Raw genomic sequence first — 14769 nt, 5'->3', positions numbered from 1 at the left:
AGCGACGCAGCACCCCAGAGATCCTGACTTAATTGGGTGGGGCCCGAGACTATTTATTTATTTGCTGTTTTTTAATGACATAGGGGTTGTACTGTGAGGCCAGGGTGGAGAGGCACTGGGTCACCAGGCTGCGAGAGGCAGCCTGTCACTAAGCACCCTGGGGAGGGAAGGAGCCAGAGCAACAGTAGTCAGTGGCTCAGGCAGCAGCGATAGCGTGACTTAGCTGCCTAAGTCCCTACTCAGGGAGGCATGTGTCAAAATTCCGAGTTGTCTGTGAGAAGGCTCTGAAGACCTGACCTCCAGGAGCAAACTGGGAAAAGCCACACCCTATCAACCCTCTCTGAGGCTCAGATAATTTCCGGTCCCCAATGCCCGCTGGCCTTTTGCTCCTGTAGTAGGTGGTCTCCTTAGCCTGGAATGTTCTTCCTTCTCCCCTGACTTTTTCACCTGGTCAACTCCTGAAAGACTCCTCTTTGAATCACCTCTTCCACGAAGCCTACCTGTGCCCTCCACACACAAAGACAGGAGTCTGGGTTCGGTGGTCAGCCCCTAACTGGTTTCACATGGGCTCCCGGTGCCATTATACTTGATTCTGATTGTCAGCTCTCCTGCGTGTCTGTTCCCAGGAGCTCCCTGGGTGTTGGGCTGAGGCCGGGGTCTGGCTCAGGGTGCAGCACCCAGCAGCCTCAGCGGTTTGCAGGCAGATCCATCCCTGCTCTTCGAGGGAGCCTTTCCTGCCTACTCTGAGAACACCAGGGGTGGGGGGGATTGGCATTCACGGGAGCCAGTGCTTATAGGGCGCTTCTGTGTGCAAGGGTGATGCTTTGGTCTCTATAGGAATGTCCCGTTTCATTCTCGGAACGACAGTCCTGGGGTGGAAACTGCTGTACTGTTTCCTGGATGAGGAAAGTGGAACACTAGGCAGTTAATTGCTCTGGATGTGAGGGACGGGCCCAGGCTCTGGAATCAGACCCGCGTCCTCCTTCCACGTCCATGCCTCCGTTGCTGTGTGTCTGGCAGGTCGCTTTCTGAGCCCCAGTCCCCTCAACCTGTAGGAAGGTGACGGGATCCACTTCCCAGGGAGAGGAGTCCCTGGAAACCACGCGTGGAAAAGCACGATGTATAGCACAGAGTAAGAGCTAAAAATGCCGGCTCTTATCATTCCAGACAGCAAGAAAGAAAGGAGGCAAAGAACAGGAAAGATCTTCCCCTTTATGAAAGTGGCTTCTTTATTTGGAGGGCAGAAAAGACCAACTAGCATTTGGGCAGCTGCTCCGGTGTTGTCCAAAATAATTTATTTACCAGCCTTACAAAAAAATACGTTGGCAAGAGACAAATAAGAGTCCTGTAGGGGCGGGCAGGCCCCTCCTTCCTTCCGGCGGCTCCCCTGGGACCCTGCCAGAGAGCTGGGAGTTGGGTGAGGGGCCCCCAAGCCCAGTGTGGATTCAGGAGGAAAAGGTCTGGAAGTGGAGGACTAGCCTGAGTCCTCTTTGCCAGGGGGGCCGACCCAGCGGGCACCGAGGCACTTGTAGGCAGAGGCTGGAGGCCCCCAGCCCTGGGAAGGGCGAGGGCTGTGTCCCGGGTAGACCGGTGGGAGGGAGGAGATGCTGACTGTTGCAGGGGAAACCGCCAGCTCAGTCGGTCTCTGAGGCAAGGCTCCTGGGCCGGGGTTGAGGGGGGATGGCCGGGGGAGTGGAGGCTCTGCCTACAACCTCAGGGGCCCGTCCCTCCTCTGTGGCCACCCCTAGGTCCACCTGCACAGGCATGCTCAGAGACACTGCGCTAGGGGAGGCCGGCCCCGGGGAGGCCGGGCTGGGGGAGGCTGGCGAACGCCGGCTCTGGCGTCGGGCGGGCTGCGGGGGGTTGGGGGGCAAAGGGGGTGGCACCGTGGGGGCCCGGAGGCTGCTGCCGACTAGACGGCGGGGCAGGGCCTGGGGGGTCACAGGGCTGCCAGAGCCAGGGGGCGGGGGTGGGGCTGGAGGGGAGGAGCGCGGGCTGGAGACCTGGGGGGGCGGCATGGTGGGCCGGGCTGGCGCTGGGCGCTTAGCTGTGGAGGAAGGACAGGGGCAGTTAGGCATCCACATTGCCTGTGGCCAGTCCACCAAGCTCCATGCTACCGCAGGACCTTTGTACCTGCCATTCCTTCTGCCGGGAACACGGTTTCCACGGCCGGCTCCCTGTCACTTAGGCCTCTCTCTCTCCGTGTCCCTTCCCCTGCCCTGCTCGAGTTACTGTCATATTTTCCTGTTGTATTTTCTTCACAGGACCTGCTGCCCTCTGAAATGACTATGCCCGTTTTTATTTTGCTTGAGTCCCCGGCTGGAACGTAAACTAAGCGAGGCCATCCCGTGCGGCGCTGGCTAGCACGGCGCGGGGCACGGATCGATACACAGTCGTTGAATGAAGAAACGCTCACCGTTCCTCTGGATTCTTGGGCCGCTCTCACCTCTCAGGAGCCACCAGAGCCACCCACCCTGGTTTTCAGAGATCCTGCTACACCGTTCCGATCGCGTGAGGCAGCTGAGGAGCCAAGAGGCCTGGACACGGGTCCTAGCCCTGCCTCCACCCACTGTGGGCTTTGGGCAAATCGCTTGCCCCCCTGGGGCCTCAGTTTCCTCATCGTTAAGATGGGATGAGAGCCTGGACCTCCCAGGGCTGACACAAAGACCTTCAGGGGCTTGAGGTGCTGAGCTCTGGTGAACACCTATCCCACTTGCCCCCATCCAGGAATGGTGGCTGGACGCCTCCTCCTGCAGGAAGGCCCCTGTGTGACCTGTCAACCCCATGCTGGTCTGGAGGGTCCTGTAGCTCTCCATTGTACCCCCAGGGAGAAAACTCCAGTGCCTCCTGGGCTGGCTGGGCCCTCCCAAGTGTCCTGATCACTGGCAGTGACCCCTCATCTGAACCCTGCGCCTTCTCACCTGCTGGGCTTTAGGCCAAGTCAACAGGTGAGTGCACCAAAGGGGCTCAGAGGAGCCCCGAGTTTCTTTCCACCCCCAGCCCACCAGCCCTTTGAAGCCTCTATCCGACCTCTTCACTCTGATCTCTGGACTTCTTGAGGGGCCGGAATCCACAGCCCCGCTACGCTCAGGAGGAGGGCTAACCTTTATAGAGCAGTTACTGGGTACCAGCTGCCAGCCAGGAGAGCACCGTTTAATTTGCCCAACAGCCCTACACGGTAGGTGTGGTTACAGTTGCATTACACAGAGGAGGAAGCTGAGGGGGCAGACAGTGAAGTCACCTGCCCAAGGTCACAGCACCGGAATCTGAACCCAGAGCGTCAGGCAGCAAACCTAGGCTCTTAGCCACCTGGATTCCTGGCCTCCCAGCTGTCCGAAAACACGAGATGGTCTGATCGCCCAGCTCCTCTCCTTGCCCACCCGCTTCCCCCCTTCCCTCCCCTGGCCAACTTACTCTTTCGAGCCATGTCCTCCCCTGGAGTGGCTGCCTCCGAGGGGCTCCTACTGACCTTGGGAGAGGCTGGTCTGGGGGGCGCCTCGGACTCTATCCTGTGAAAGAAGGAGAGGGTCAGGGTCCAGCTTGGCCATCTCCCAGAAGTCTGGACTCTTGGGGAGACTCCCAAGGCACCAGGCTAACCTTGGATCCTCCCAGGACTTGTCCCCTGCCCCTTGTCACTGGGCCTGGGATCTGTCCCCAGGCTGGGCCCCCCTCCCTCAAGAAGACGCTCCTGGCATTGGCCAGAGTTTGGGTCCGCTGAACCCCTGGCTTCCTTGTGACACTGTGACGGGTGGGTCCCCATGGGCCAGGATGGCAGGTAGAAAGCAGGGCCTCGGCTCTCGGCCTCCGTGGGATCTCCACTGAATGTTCCAGCCACGAGAAGGCAGAGAACGGACAAGGAGCAGAAGGGGCGGCCATGGCTCCTTCTGGGTTTCCTCCAGGTCTCTGCTCAGTTCGCTCCTCTTTAGGGAGGCTTTCCTGATCCCCAGGCTAGAGCAGCGCCCCACTCCCTCCCCCTAACCTGCTCTCTTCTCCTGTAAGGGCACGTATCACTGCCTGCCATGACAGTACCCATTTATGGATGTACTTCTTGGCTCTCTCTCCCCGGCCCTAGGAAAGCAAGCTCTAAGGCCAGCGTCTGTCTGTTTTGTTCCTCCGAGAAAAGTCACGGTTTGCGCCCTGCCTGGGTGATGACAGAATAGTGCCTGTTTGGTATGGAGACAACATGCACGACGGAGCCCTTCGAGATCTGAAGGACCAAAGAGAACACTGGAAGGTGTTTACAAAATTCCAGCTGATCAGCTCCCTAGTTCCCTAAATCCCCAGGGCCTGAAACAGTGCCTGGAACATAGTGGGTGCTCAGTAAACAGCCATACGACGAGCGAGGAGGCACATTAGAGGCCGGGAGGAATACAGCCTCTGGGTCTCCACCCCGTCCACTCCAAATGGGGAATCCTGGTATTTGGGATGGAAAATACAATAATGACATTTCCCAAGATGCTGTTGGAAGCCCGGAGATCGTGCTTCAAGCTGGACATCTTGGGGCAAAGACGGGGGTCATTCATTTCCATCAGTCCTTACCTTTCCCTGGCAGCCGCTGAGGCCGGGGCAGGGGCTGGGGCTGGAGCGGGTGTGGACACAGCGATCGTTGGAAGCTCCTCAGAAGCTGGCCTGTTGCTGACCTTGTCCTGGGGGACAGGGGCTGAGAACAGGCCTGACACGTTGAAGTTGACGTCTGCAGACAGAAGGAAGCAGGTCTTAGCTTCCAGAACCTCCGCCAGCCTTCCCGCCTCGGCCAACATCAGGGCCTCTTTCCTTTTCCCCCGACGTTATCTGGACCACATAGCACCTCCCTACTCCCACGTGAGCCTCACCACAATCCCACGAGGCAGGCAGGATCATCCCCATTGTACAGGGGAGACAGTGAGGCTCACGGCAGAGAAGCAATTTGCTCCGGGCCTCATAATGAGGCCGCCAGGGACGGAAGCTAAGTCTGGAGGGCACCCAGCTGGGCAGATGAGGGCACAAGGGGACACGTTCACAAAGACGGGAACTTCACCTCCCGGGAAGAGGGTGTCCGCGTTCTGTATCAGAGCCTCGACCACGCCCACCACCTGGATGGAGGACACTGAGGCTGCGTCCAGCTGGGCCTGGTCCCTGGGGCAAAAAAAGGAACGGGGGTGAGCCATCCATTCTGCAACCTGTTAGCGACCCCAACTCTGTGTGGCCCAATCACGCCAAGTGCCTGTTCTCAGAAAGCTCAGGGACCACCGGGGGATGACAAATGTGTCGCCCACGTGCCAAATGTTCCCCTTCCTTCACCCACAGCAGGCATCGCTCGCCAGGGACGGGACCCTCTTCCTCGTAGTTCTCGGCTCTAGGCTGCCTCGCCCAAGTAATCGTCCTCAGCAAACGAATGAAATCTTTGTGCCGTCTGTGGCCGGGTGAATTATAATGACCCCTCGCCCTTTACGGTGCATAAAACATTTCTCCATTTGCTCGTCTAATTCCCTACGCCAAACCCCTGAAAGCTGGTAATGATTTCTCTCCAATTTACAGAGGAAGCAGTGGGAGGTCCGGAGAGTGAGCTTCCTAAAGGCATTTCTGGAAGGTCGAGGGGCGGGGCTGGAACGAAATCGCTGGGCTCCCAGCCTTCCAGGCAGCCCACTACCAGTATCACCCAGAATGCCTATCTCCAAAGCCCTGTGGGGTCCACGCTCCCTTCGGCAGCCTGGAGAAGAGGAGCTGCTTGATCCACTCCAAGGATGGGGAAACTGAGGCCCGGGGGAACAAATAAGCAGCGGACGGGTGGGGTGGGGATGGCCGCCTTCCCCCAAGCTGCAGCCCCTCACCCTTCTTTCTCGGGAGGCCACAGCAGGTTGGGGCCCAGGACGATGGCAATGTTGCTGGGCGTCATTTTATTCACCTCCTGCTCCTCGGCCAGCCGTGCCAGGAACTTCATCAGGTACCTGGGGAGGCAGAAGGTGGGCTTGGCCAGGGACAGGGCGTCTTTGGCCATGAACACCCATTGACGCCCTTGAGGCCTGAGAATTTCTCAGCCTGGGGTTTCCAAAGAGTGGCAAAGGTACCCCATCGGGTGGCTTAAAATTTGTTTTTGATTGCTTTTAACATTTATTTATTTATTTATTTATTTATTTATTTATTATTAAAAAAAATTTTTTTTTTTAACGTTTATTTATTATTGAGAGAGAGAAAGAGAGAGACAGAGAGACAGAGCGTGAACAGGGAGGGCCAGAGAGACGGGCAGACACAGAATCCGAAGGGGGCCCCAGGCTCCGAGCCGTCAGCCCGGAGCCCGACGCGGGGCTCGAACTCACGAACCGCGAGATCACGCCTGACGCGGGGCTCGAACTCATGAACTGCGAGATCACGACCCGAGCCGAAGTCGGGCGCTCAGCCGACTGAGCCACCCAGGAGCCCCAACATTTATTTACTTATTTATTTTAATTTTTTTTTTTTTAATGTTTATTTATTTTTGAGACAGAGAGAGACAGAGCATGAACAGGGGAGGGGCAGAGAGAGAGGGAGACACGGAATCTGAAACGGGCTCCAGGCTCTGAGCTGTCAGCACAGAGCCCGACGCGAGGCTCGAACTCACAGACCATGAGATCATGACCTGAGCCGAAGTCGGACGCTTAACCGACTGAGCCACCCAGGCGCCCCAACATTTATTTATTTTTGAGAGACAGAGCAAGACAGAGCATGAGCGGAGGAGGGGCGGGGGCGGGGGACACAGAATCCAAAGCAGGCTTCAGGCTCTGAGCCATCAGCACAGAGCCCGATGCGGGGCTCGATCCCCCGAACCGTTGCGATCACGACCTGAGCTGAGATCAAGAGTCAGATGCCCAACCGACTGAACCACCCCCTAAAATGTTTTAATAGTTAAATCGGCTGACCTGCTGACCACCATATATGTGTCAGGCATTGAGCTAAGCTGAGACTCTCCCAGCCACCCTGCGGGGTAGGGACTGCTATGCTCTGTGTTTTCCAGATGAGGGCACTGAGGCACAGAGCGGTCAGTTCACCTGCCTCGGACCACAAGGTGGCAGAGGTGGGAATCTGAAGCCAGGTGGTGTGGCTTCAGAGGTTCAAGGTCTAGGATGGAAGATAGGACTAGGCCATCTTAGCTGTGGTTTCAGAAATGCTCACCTGAGGTTGCTGAGGTTGTCCTGGGGGAGGCGGCTGCACACTTCCTGGAGGGCCTCCAGCCGGGCTCCTGGCTCCTTCAGACTGGGTGGCAGGGAGAGACCTGGTGAGCCAGGCCAGGGCCCTGGGGCCCCACCTCTGCAGCCCTGCCCTCCCCAGCATAAACTCACCTGGCTGCCCTCATCCAATCGTCATAGAGGTCAAAGGTCATCAAGGGCTCTGGCAGCTCCCGCAGATAGGACTTGAGGGCACCTGAAGCGGTGGCAGGGCGGGAGTGGGGGGGCGGGGCTTAGACACAGTCCCCCAAACCCCCTACCTCCACACCAGTGCCCAGCTCTCTCCGTCTGTTGGGAACCAGGCCCTTGTTCCCACTAATGTGTCTAGATCTGATCGTTTCTTTGGGCCATGGGCCTTTTGGAGAAAATGCCGAAGGCTGGTGGACCTGGTCCCAGAAAAATGTATGTACACATCATGGGCCCCACTTTAAGGACCCCTGTGTCTCTGGAGGTGTCTCCTCGGCAGATGATCAGGCCCTCAGCCAAACTATCACGGGAGCATTTCAGGCTGTTGAGGGGAAGGGATCTGGGGGGATGGCCCTCCTCCCGGGGCTCCTCGGGGCAGGCACCTGCTACGGCGTGGGGGTCAGAGCAGAACTCCTGTAGGCCGCGCGGGTCCGAGGCCATGGTCTGCTTGAGACGTTTCAGCACCGAGGCCCCAGCGGCCAGGCGGAAGAGGCCCTGGGGTGCGAGAGGAAACGGGCGGGGGTCACGGAGGGCCGGCAGGGGAGAACGCCCTGGCCGGGAGGCCCTGGCTCGCTCGGGGTGGGCGCTCGGCCCTCACCGGGCCTGTGTCCCCACCCGGTCTGGCGGGCAGAGTGGGGACCACAGGATGCGTGGCCGCCCTCAACTCTCAAGGTCTAGGACTCGGCGCGAAGTGGGAAGTCTGGGGGCAGCGGGGAAGGCGGTGGGGGCACAGGTGTCTGGGTGGGCGCGGAAGGGAGGAAGGAGGCCCGGCAGCACTGTCTAGAAGCCCAGGTCGCTCTGCGAGTAGGCTCCACGTCTAAGGGTCTGTCCTCGGGGCAGGAGCCGACAGACCAGTGCCGGCAAGGTGCACGGGACGGATGAGGGCAGCGCGAGGCAGTGACTGCACGGGGGTCCCTGGCTTTACTGACACCATCTCGTGTGCCACTGGGCCCGTGTTCCTCTTGGCCTCCGTCTCTCCCTCATAAAATGGAGCTGGTGAAGGCTCCTTCCCAGGGTTTTGGGGATGACTAAACGGAGCAAGACGTGGAAAGGGTTTACGGCATAGCGGCTGCCCATGAACGTCACTCAGTGGGCCGTGATGTCAGTTTGGCAACAGGAGGCCATGGCCTCCCAGGCACCTGTGCTCTAAGGATTCCGGCCCCCGTGTCCCTTCCCGACCTGCCCCCACGGGCCCCACCTCTTCCTTCATGCCCTCAGAAAGCAGCATCATGACGCAGGCCTCGATGGGCAGGGCGATGTCCCGGCCCAGCTCTTGCAAATGGGTTCCCAGTGACACCCCATACACCCTGAAGAAGGGGGCGGCCGTCATCGAGGGGGAGGGGTCTGCAGGGACGAGACAGATCAGTGGCCCGGGCTCCCCCCGTCCCTGGACAGCCAGCCCCTACCCCACCCGCCCCCAGACATCCTCAAGGGCTACTGCTTTGCCCAATCTCTCTCGAATCTACCCACCTCCACTGTGTCGCCCCTAGCCCGGGCCATCACCCTTTCCCTCCTGCCTCTTAAAGGTCTCCCGACTCCTGTTCTGTTCCCCTTCATTCCATCACTCTGCACGGCAGAGTGACTTCTCAGTCACAAATCGAATCGGAACGCATCTGCTCAGAACTCATCCGGGGCTCCCTACTGCCTCCCAGGATGGAGTGCAAGCATCTCAACATGCCCTGAGCAGGGCTGGGGGCGGGGGGGGGGTGGTCCCCTGGGTCCGCCTGGGTCCCCACCTGCTTGGCTGTGGTTCTCCCTCAGCTCAGCCAGGGCCGTGTCCAGTGAGCTCAGAGACTTGCGATGGTAATCAGCTTGGATCTCCATGAGCTGCGGGGACAAGGGGGTGGCCCCAGGGTGGGTGAGGGAAGCTGAGCCTCCCCCCTGGAGTCCCTAAGAACACACCCCTCCCTCCCACATCTTGAAGGGTGTCTCAGGGGGCCCCTGGCGTCCACCCCTGAGTTCCACTGGCCGGAGCCCACTCTCGGACTCACGTGGATGAAGTGGTTGGCATATGTGTCCTCCTTGGTGGCGAAGTGGTAAAGGTCGGCCAAGTACTCGTCCTTGGGGACAGAAAGGGGAAGGCTCACACCCCTTGCCAAGAGGGGAAGCTGAGGCCTAGAGGGGTTCGTGACTTGTCCAAGCTATACGTGGAAGGCCCCGGCCAACTCTCCTCTCTCTGCCAAGGTTTGCACTTGGGGATGGCCCACAGGGACCCCCCGTCGAACTCTTACATATATATTGTGTGTTTAGAGAGAGAGAGAGAGAGCGAGCGCACAAGCAGGTGAAGGGCACAGAGAGAGAGAATCCCAAGCAGGCTCTGCACTGTCAGGGCAGAGCCCGATGCGGGGCTTGGACCCACGAGCTGCGAGAGCATGACCTGAGTCGAAATCAAGAGTCAGACGCTTGACCGACTGAGCCACCCCGGCTCTTAAGGGACTTTTACGGCGTCTAGTCCTCATCTCTGTGCCTCATACCCTAAGCACGGTGGCTTGTATTAGTCACCATTCATTCATCTGCTCACTCAGCAAACACACCGAGACCGTGGTGAGTAGCCCAAGTCCCCGCCTCCCAGGAATGACGTGTATGGTGTAGACACAAGAGGCCACAAGATAGTGGCAGAGTGCACACAGCTTGGAGGCTGACGGCCTGGATTCAGATCCTGGGCTCTGTTGCTTCCTAGCTGTGTGGCCTTGGGTGAGTCACATCACCTCTCTGAGCTTCACTTCCCTCCCCTGTGAAATGGGGTCAGTACCCGCCCTCGCCACCCCCTCACGTCCAGGGAACTCCAAGTGCTCGCTCACCTTGCACTGTTCCACCTTCCTCTTCAGTTCCTCCTCCTCCTCCTTCAGCGTCTCCACTTTGGTGGCGGTGGCCGTGTGGCTGTAACTGCCGGGGCCACCGCCCAGGCCCTGACCGCCGCCCGAGTTCTTGGCTGCCTGAGTGAGCCTGGCAACGATCCCAAGGTGTGGGGTGGGGGTGGGGTCACTGTCCCCGTTGCATGTCCAGAGCCAAGTGTCCCTTCCACATGCCTGACCCCCCAAGGTTTCGGGATTTATGGATGAACATCCCAGAGCTCTGCTTGCCCTGGGCCTCCGCCCGGCCTGGGCCATGAGTGCTCAGGGGCTCCCCCTGGCGGTGGGCTTGGTGATCGCGGCCACCGAGCTCCAGAGTGGAGGGTGGGGGCGTCCTGCAGTCCAGGGATCTTGGGGGATCCCTGATAGCTACCCCAGGCTCTGGAGTCACCCCCGGCTGGCACGCGCACGCGCACACCCATGTTCAGAGAGGAACTCTCACATGTACCCTCACCACATGTGTTCCTAAAGACCAGATGAGTCCCCAAGTACATACACTACCCAGTGGACCCTGTCCCCGCTGTTCTAGTGTGGGTTCTGTGGCCACCGTTATGGGCTGATCTAGGCATGGACACCCCCCCCCAGGGACCATGGCTCCCACCTGCTCTTCAGGGTGTTCCAGTCAGACACCAGCTTCTGCAGGCTTTTCTTGTGCTTGAGGATGGCCGGCAGCTCCTCCTGGGGGCAGGTACACGGGGAGGGAGGGGGTCGGCAGGCTGGGGAGGTGGGAGCCGAGCCTGGGCAAGCTGGGCGGGGAGGGGGCAGGGGGCAGGTCACCTCACTCAGCCTGCTGAGCGGCTGCAGGACATCCCTCTCCAGGGTCATCTCAAACTCGGCCAGAATGCGGGCCAGCTGGTTCTGAATGGCACAGCTCATCTCTAAGGCCTTCCTGTGGATACAACACCGGTAGGCCCAGCCCCCACAGCTCCTCACTCCCGTCCGGAAACACGTGATGGGGCCTCCTCCCTCCCCGTCACCCCCTGCCCCTTCTATCTGTCCTTCAATCTTGGCTGAGCCAACACCTTCCCAGACCTGGCCGCCCTCACTGACCTGGACGCCGCCCCCCGCCCCCAGCTCAAGACACTAACTACCCCCATCCTGGTCACCCGTCCCTCACCTGGAACCCCTCCCAGCCCAGATCCCCCGCTTGGCACCCCGTTCCTGCTCACCCCATGCTGGAATCAGGGTCCAGCTCCTTGAAGCTCTCGGCCATTGTGGTGGACAGAGCCATGAGGGGGAGCTTCTTCTGCAGGAAGGGCAGGGCGGGCTGTGAGCAGGGGCCCCCAGTGAGCCTCCCTCCACCCCACCCAAGCACAAGGCAGGCTTCTCGGGGGGCAGAGCCCCACTGAGGCACTGGGTGTGGACAGGGGAAGAGGGAAGCCGGGAGGGCCACAGTCTTAGGTAGGAGTGGAGACGGGATGATGATGAGGCCCGGAGGAGTGACATCTCCCTGTGGCCCCGTCCCCTGACCCCACCCCACCTGGGGTGCCCTTTTCCCCTCCCAGAAACCAATCAACTGGGCAGGAAGGAATGACCAAGTACCCTCACACGCTAGAAAACCAAGAACAGAAGGCAAGGAGCTTGCCCAAGGTGACACAGTTGGAAGGAGAACGGAGGCACTGGGGACCTTCCCCTGCCCCAGGGCATATGTGGCTGGACTGAGTCACTGCAGAGCTCAAAACCCTCCCACTGAGAGTTACTAGGAGCACCAGCTTGGGCCGGAAAGACCAGGGATCAAATCTCAGTTTTGCCACTTACTAGCTGTGTGACCTTAAGACTTTACCTCTCTGACTTCATTTCCTCCTCGGTACAAAGTGCTAATAAGGCAGCCTCCTCCTAGGGGGTGTCGTGGGCAATTAAGTGAGGCAACGCATTAACCTATCTTAGCCGCATTAACCTATCTTAGCCGTAGACTAGCGGTAATCAGTCTACAAATGCTGTTGATTAATACCAGTGAGTATTAATATCTGCCCAACTGCCACTTCCTTCAGGAAGCCCTCCCCCACTGCCTCAGTGCAGGGGGCCTGCTCTGCTCTGCTCTGGGTGCAGACTGCATCGAGAAGTTCAGGTGCTGTCCGAGGCCCGGCCTTGGCTCAGGGGGTTGGTGCAGATGGGGGCAGGGTCCAAAAGGGGATGGGGAAGAGGCAGAGCCTCATCGGTACATGGCCCGAGGGGTCTTGGGACAGAGCAGTCCGGACCCTCTTGGTGTCGGAGCCTCAGACTAGCAGGGGGACCCCAGCCCCGACCTCCCTCTCCCATTGGACAGAGGTGTTCGGTCCAGGCCCCTCCTTCCCGCCCCCCCCCCCCCGCCCCCACTTACCACCCGCTTGTCCATGTCTGCCCCACTCTGGCCCTGCAGACAGGCCTGCAGCCGTTTGTGGACATTGTGGGCCGCCCGCTTGGCTGGCTCCAACCGCTGCTCCACCTGCGAGGGGGGGCTCTGGGTTTACACGGCGTGGCAGGTTGTCGCCCCTCACTCACCACCCCCCCCACCGCCCTGTTCTTTCCCAGAGCAGGAACCACCTTTCTCTTCCCTCCTCCTGGAGACCCCATGGCCAACAGCTTGGGGAATGACTCAACCCGACCCCCCAAATAGCGTCCTCGTCCTTGCGGGGCCCTCTGCTGACAGCTTGCGCGGGCCTGCCCTGCCACCCGCCCGGGCACGTACCTGGTGCAGATCCTCCCCCAGGAACTCGGCAGTCTCCGGGGTGCTGTTGGGGGGGCGGGGAGGGAGGAGCTTCTGCTGAGGCGGCCCGGGTTAGGAAACCCCCTGCCTCCCCCTGCCCCCTCAACAGGGCACCTGGACCCCGATCGTTCCCAGTGCCCCTCCTCGTTGGAGGCCGCCCTGGGTGGCCTGCCTGCCTGCCTCATCCCAGTCGGAGCACATTCCGTGGGGGCGGGAATAGGATACATGACTTTTTCCTCCTCCACCCAGGGCTGTGTCCTGCGAGAGGGCGGATGAAACCCAAGGCAGTGGAGTTGAGAAGCCACCCCAGGGCCCAGCCTCTGTCTTCTGCTGACCCCGGGGAGAAGGAGGCCAGGGTGGCCCCAAGAACGGGAAGTGTGTGAGCTCACACACTCCTGGGCTGTCAGTCACGCAGGACTCTGGCCTGGGGTGGTCGGCAGGCCCTGGGTCCCTGCCCGGGGACACACGGGACGCTGAGGCCCGGAGCCAGGGGGCCTGACTGCCCAGGCTCACACAGGCATCTGTGTAGCTGAAGACTAGAGCCAGGTCTCTGGACACCCAGTCGCCTCCCCGGAGGCCCAGAGAACGGGGAAACTCGCAACACAGGGGGCAGAGGAGAGAAAACAGGCCCTGGGTGCTCCCCAAACTTCTGGCTTCCACCCCACGGGCTCAGGCGCTGGCGGGGGGGTGGGGGGGGGGCGGGGGGAGGGAGAACAGAGACCCAGGGATGTTTCCACCTGAGGCTGGGAAAAGCAGAAGCAAGAGAGAGAAGCTGGAGGCCTCTGGGCTTGGTGGGGGGAAGAGGCACACAGCCGGACAAGGGAGGCCCCTCAGCCCTCCACGACGGGACCTAGTCTCCTCCCCTCCCCCAGGGTCTGGGGCCCTGATCGCCCCTCCCCCTCCCTCAGGCAACCAGAGATGGTCAGCTGTCCCCATTGTACAGAGGGGACAAGTGAGGCCAGGGAGGACCATCCACTCAAGAGGCGCATGGAGGCAGAGAAGACCCAGGTTCCTTGATCCTCCCTGCACTCCGCTCCAATCGGGGTGGGGGTGCCCCTTTCCCCCAAAGGGCCTAGCCCCTCCGGCCAGAGCCCCGGGAGGTGGGGGTGGCATCCCAGAGGGGAGGGAGAAAGAGAGGGGCTCCGGCCAGTCAGAGGGCGGCTGTCCAGCCGTCCCCGCCTCCCCCACCCCTCATCCCCTAGGGGCCGGGGCCGGGGGTGAGCTTGGGGCCGGGAAGGCGCGGGTTGACACTCACCGTCCCAAGCTGCCCGTCTGGGCCAGCTGCCGCATGCGATGCAGCTGCCTCTTCATCATCTTGGGCGCGGGCTGGGGGCCGCGGGGTCACGGTCGGGGGGCGGGGGGGGGGGGGCGAGGGCCCGGCAGCCCCCGGCCCAGCCTGCCTGCGCCCGCAGTGCCGCTCTCTCCCCGGATGGGTGGGCGGCGCTCTCCGCTTCCTGGGCCAGCCGCGCTCCGGCGGCCGCTCGCTCCCTCCTCCTCCGCGCGCGACTCCGCCCCCAGCCCCCAGGTCACTCCTCTCTCCAAGTTTGTTTTCTCGCCCGTCCCCGGCTTCCGGGCCCCCCCCTCCCCCGCAGGCCCCCCGGCCGGTCCCCGCGACTGTCGGGCCGGCGGCCGCCTGGTCGTCCACAGGTTGTGTGGCGGCCCCGCCCCCGGCCCCGCCCCGCCCAACCCCGGTGGCGGGAAGCAGGTAAGCCGGCTCCGGCCACCCGCGGTGGCCTCTGGGTTCCTGCCCCCCACGCAGGCCTGCCGGCCGTGGGTTTAAATAACTTTCACACACACACCCCCCCTTCTTTTTTAAGTTTCTTTCTTTTGAGAGTCAGAGAAAGAGAGAAAGAGACAGCACGAG

At 61.0% G+C, this 14769-nt stretch overlaps 1 protein-coding gene across 2 annotated transcripts; it reads right to left on the bottom strand.

Annotated features, from left to right (window-relative positions):
- Positions 1-1205: 1205 nt before the first annotated feature.
- On the bottom strand, positions 1206-14521 carry SH3BP1 (SH3 domain binding protein 1). 2 transcript variants are annotated; one of them, XM_053896035.1, is made up of 18 exons: positions 14161-14521; positions 12888-12930; positions 12540-12644; positions 11389-11465; positions 10997-11108; positions 10821-10897; positions 10169-10313; positions 9359-9427; positions 9104-9194; positions 8566-8711; positions 7751-7862; positions 7296-7377; positions 7129-7209; positions 5811-5927; positions 5018-5115; positions 4540-4693; positions 3415-3509; positions 1206-1406 (listed from the first exon to the last, which is right to left on the bottom strand). In XM_053896035.1, the coding sequence occupies exons 1-18, from the start codon at positions 14217-14219 to the stop codon at positions 1255-1257; spliced, it is 1815 nt and encodes a 604-aa protein (XP_053752010.1). In that variant the 5' UTR covers positions 14220-14521; the 3' UTR covers positions 1206-1254. The 2 variants fall into 2 exon arrangements, with proteins under 2 accessions (XP_053752010.1, XP_053752009.1); XM_053896034.1 differs by having other exon boundaries at positions 1274-2047; positions 14161-14517.
- Positions 14522-14769: the final 248 nt, after the last annotated feature.

The sequence above is a fragment of the Panthera pardus genome, unplaced genomic scaffold (assembly GCF_024362965.1).
Source record: "Panthera pardus isolate Hobbes unplaced genomic scaffold, ASM2436296v1 HiC_scaffold_6, whole genome shotgun sequence".
Lineage (NCBI taxonomy): Eukaryota > Metazoa > Chordata > Mammalia > Carnivora > Felidae > Panthera > Panthera pardus.
Note: the sequence above shows the minus strand (reverse complement) of the source record. Positions and strands in the feature narration are given on the sequence as shown.

Bases quoted from the DNA above. Each gene is read 5' to 3' on its own strand.
- SH3BP1 (XM_053896034.1), bottom strand. From the start codon at position 14,219: ATGATGAAGAGGCAGCTGCATCGCATGCGGCAGCTGGCCCAGACGGGC. The intron at 11,466-12,539 runs GTAAGTGGGGGC...CCCTTCCTGCAG, and splicing joins CAGACATGGACAAGCGGGTG to AAGAAGCTCCCCCTCATGGC. The intron at 5,928-7,128 runs GTGAGCATTTCT...CTGCCTCCCCAG, and splicing joins GACAACCTCAGCAACCTCAG to GTACCTGATGAAGTTCCTGG.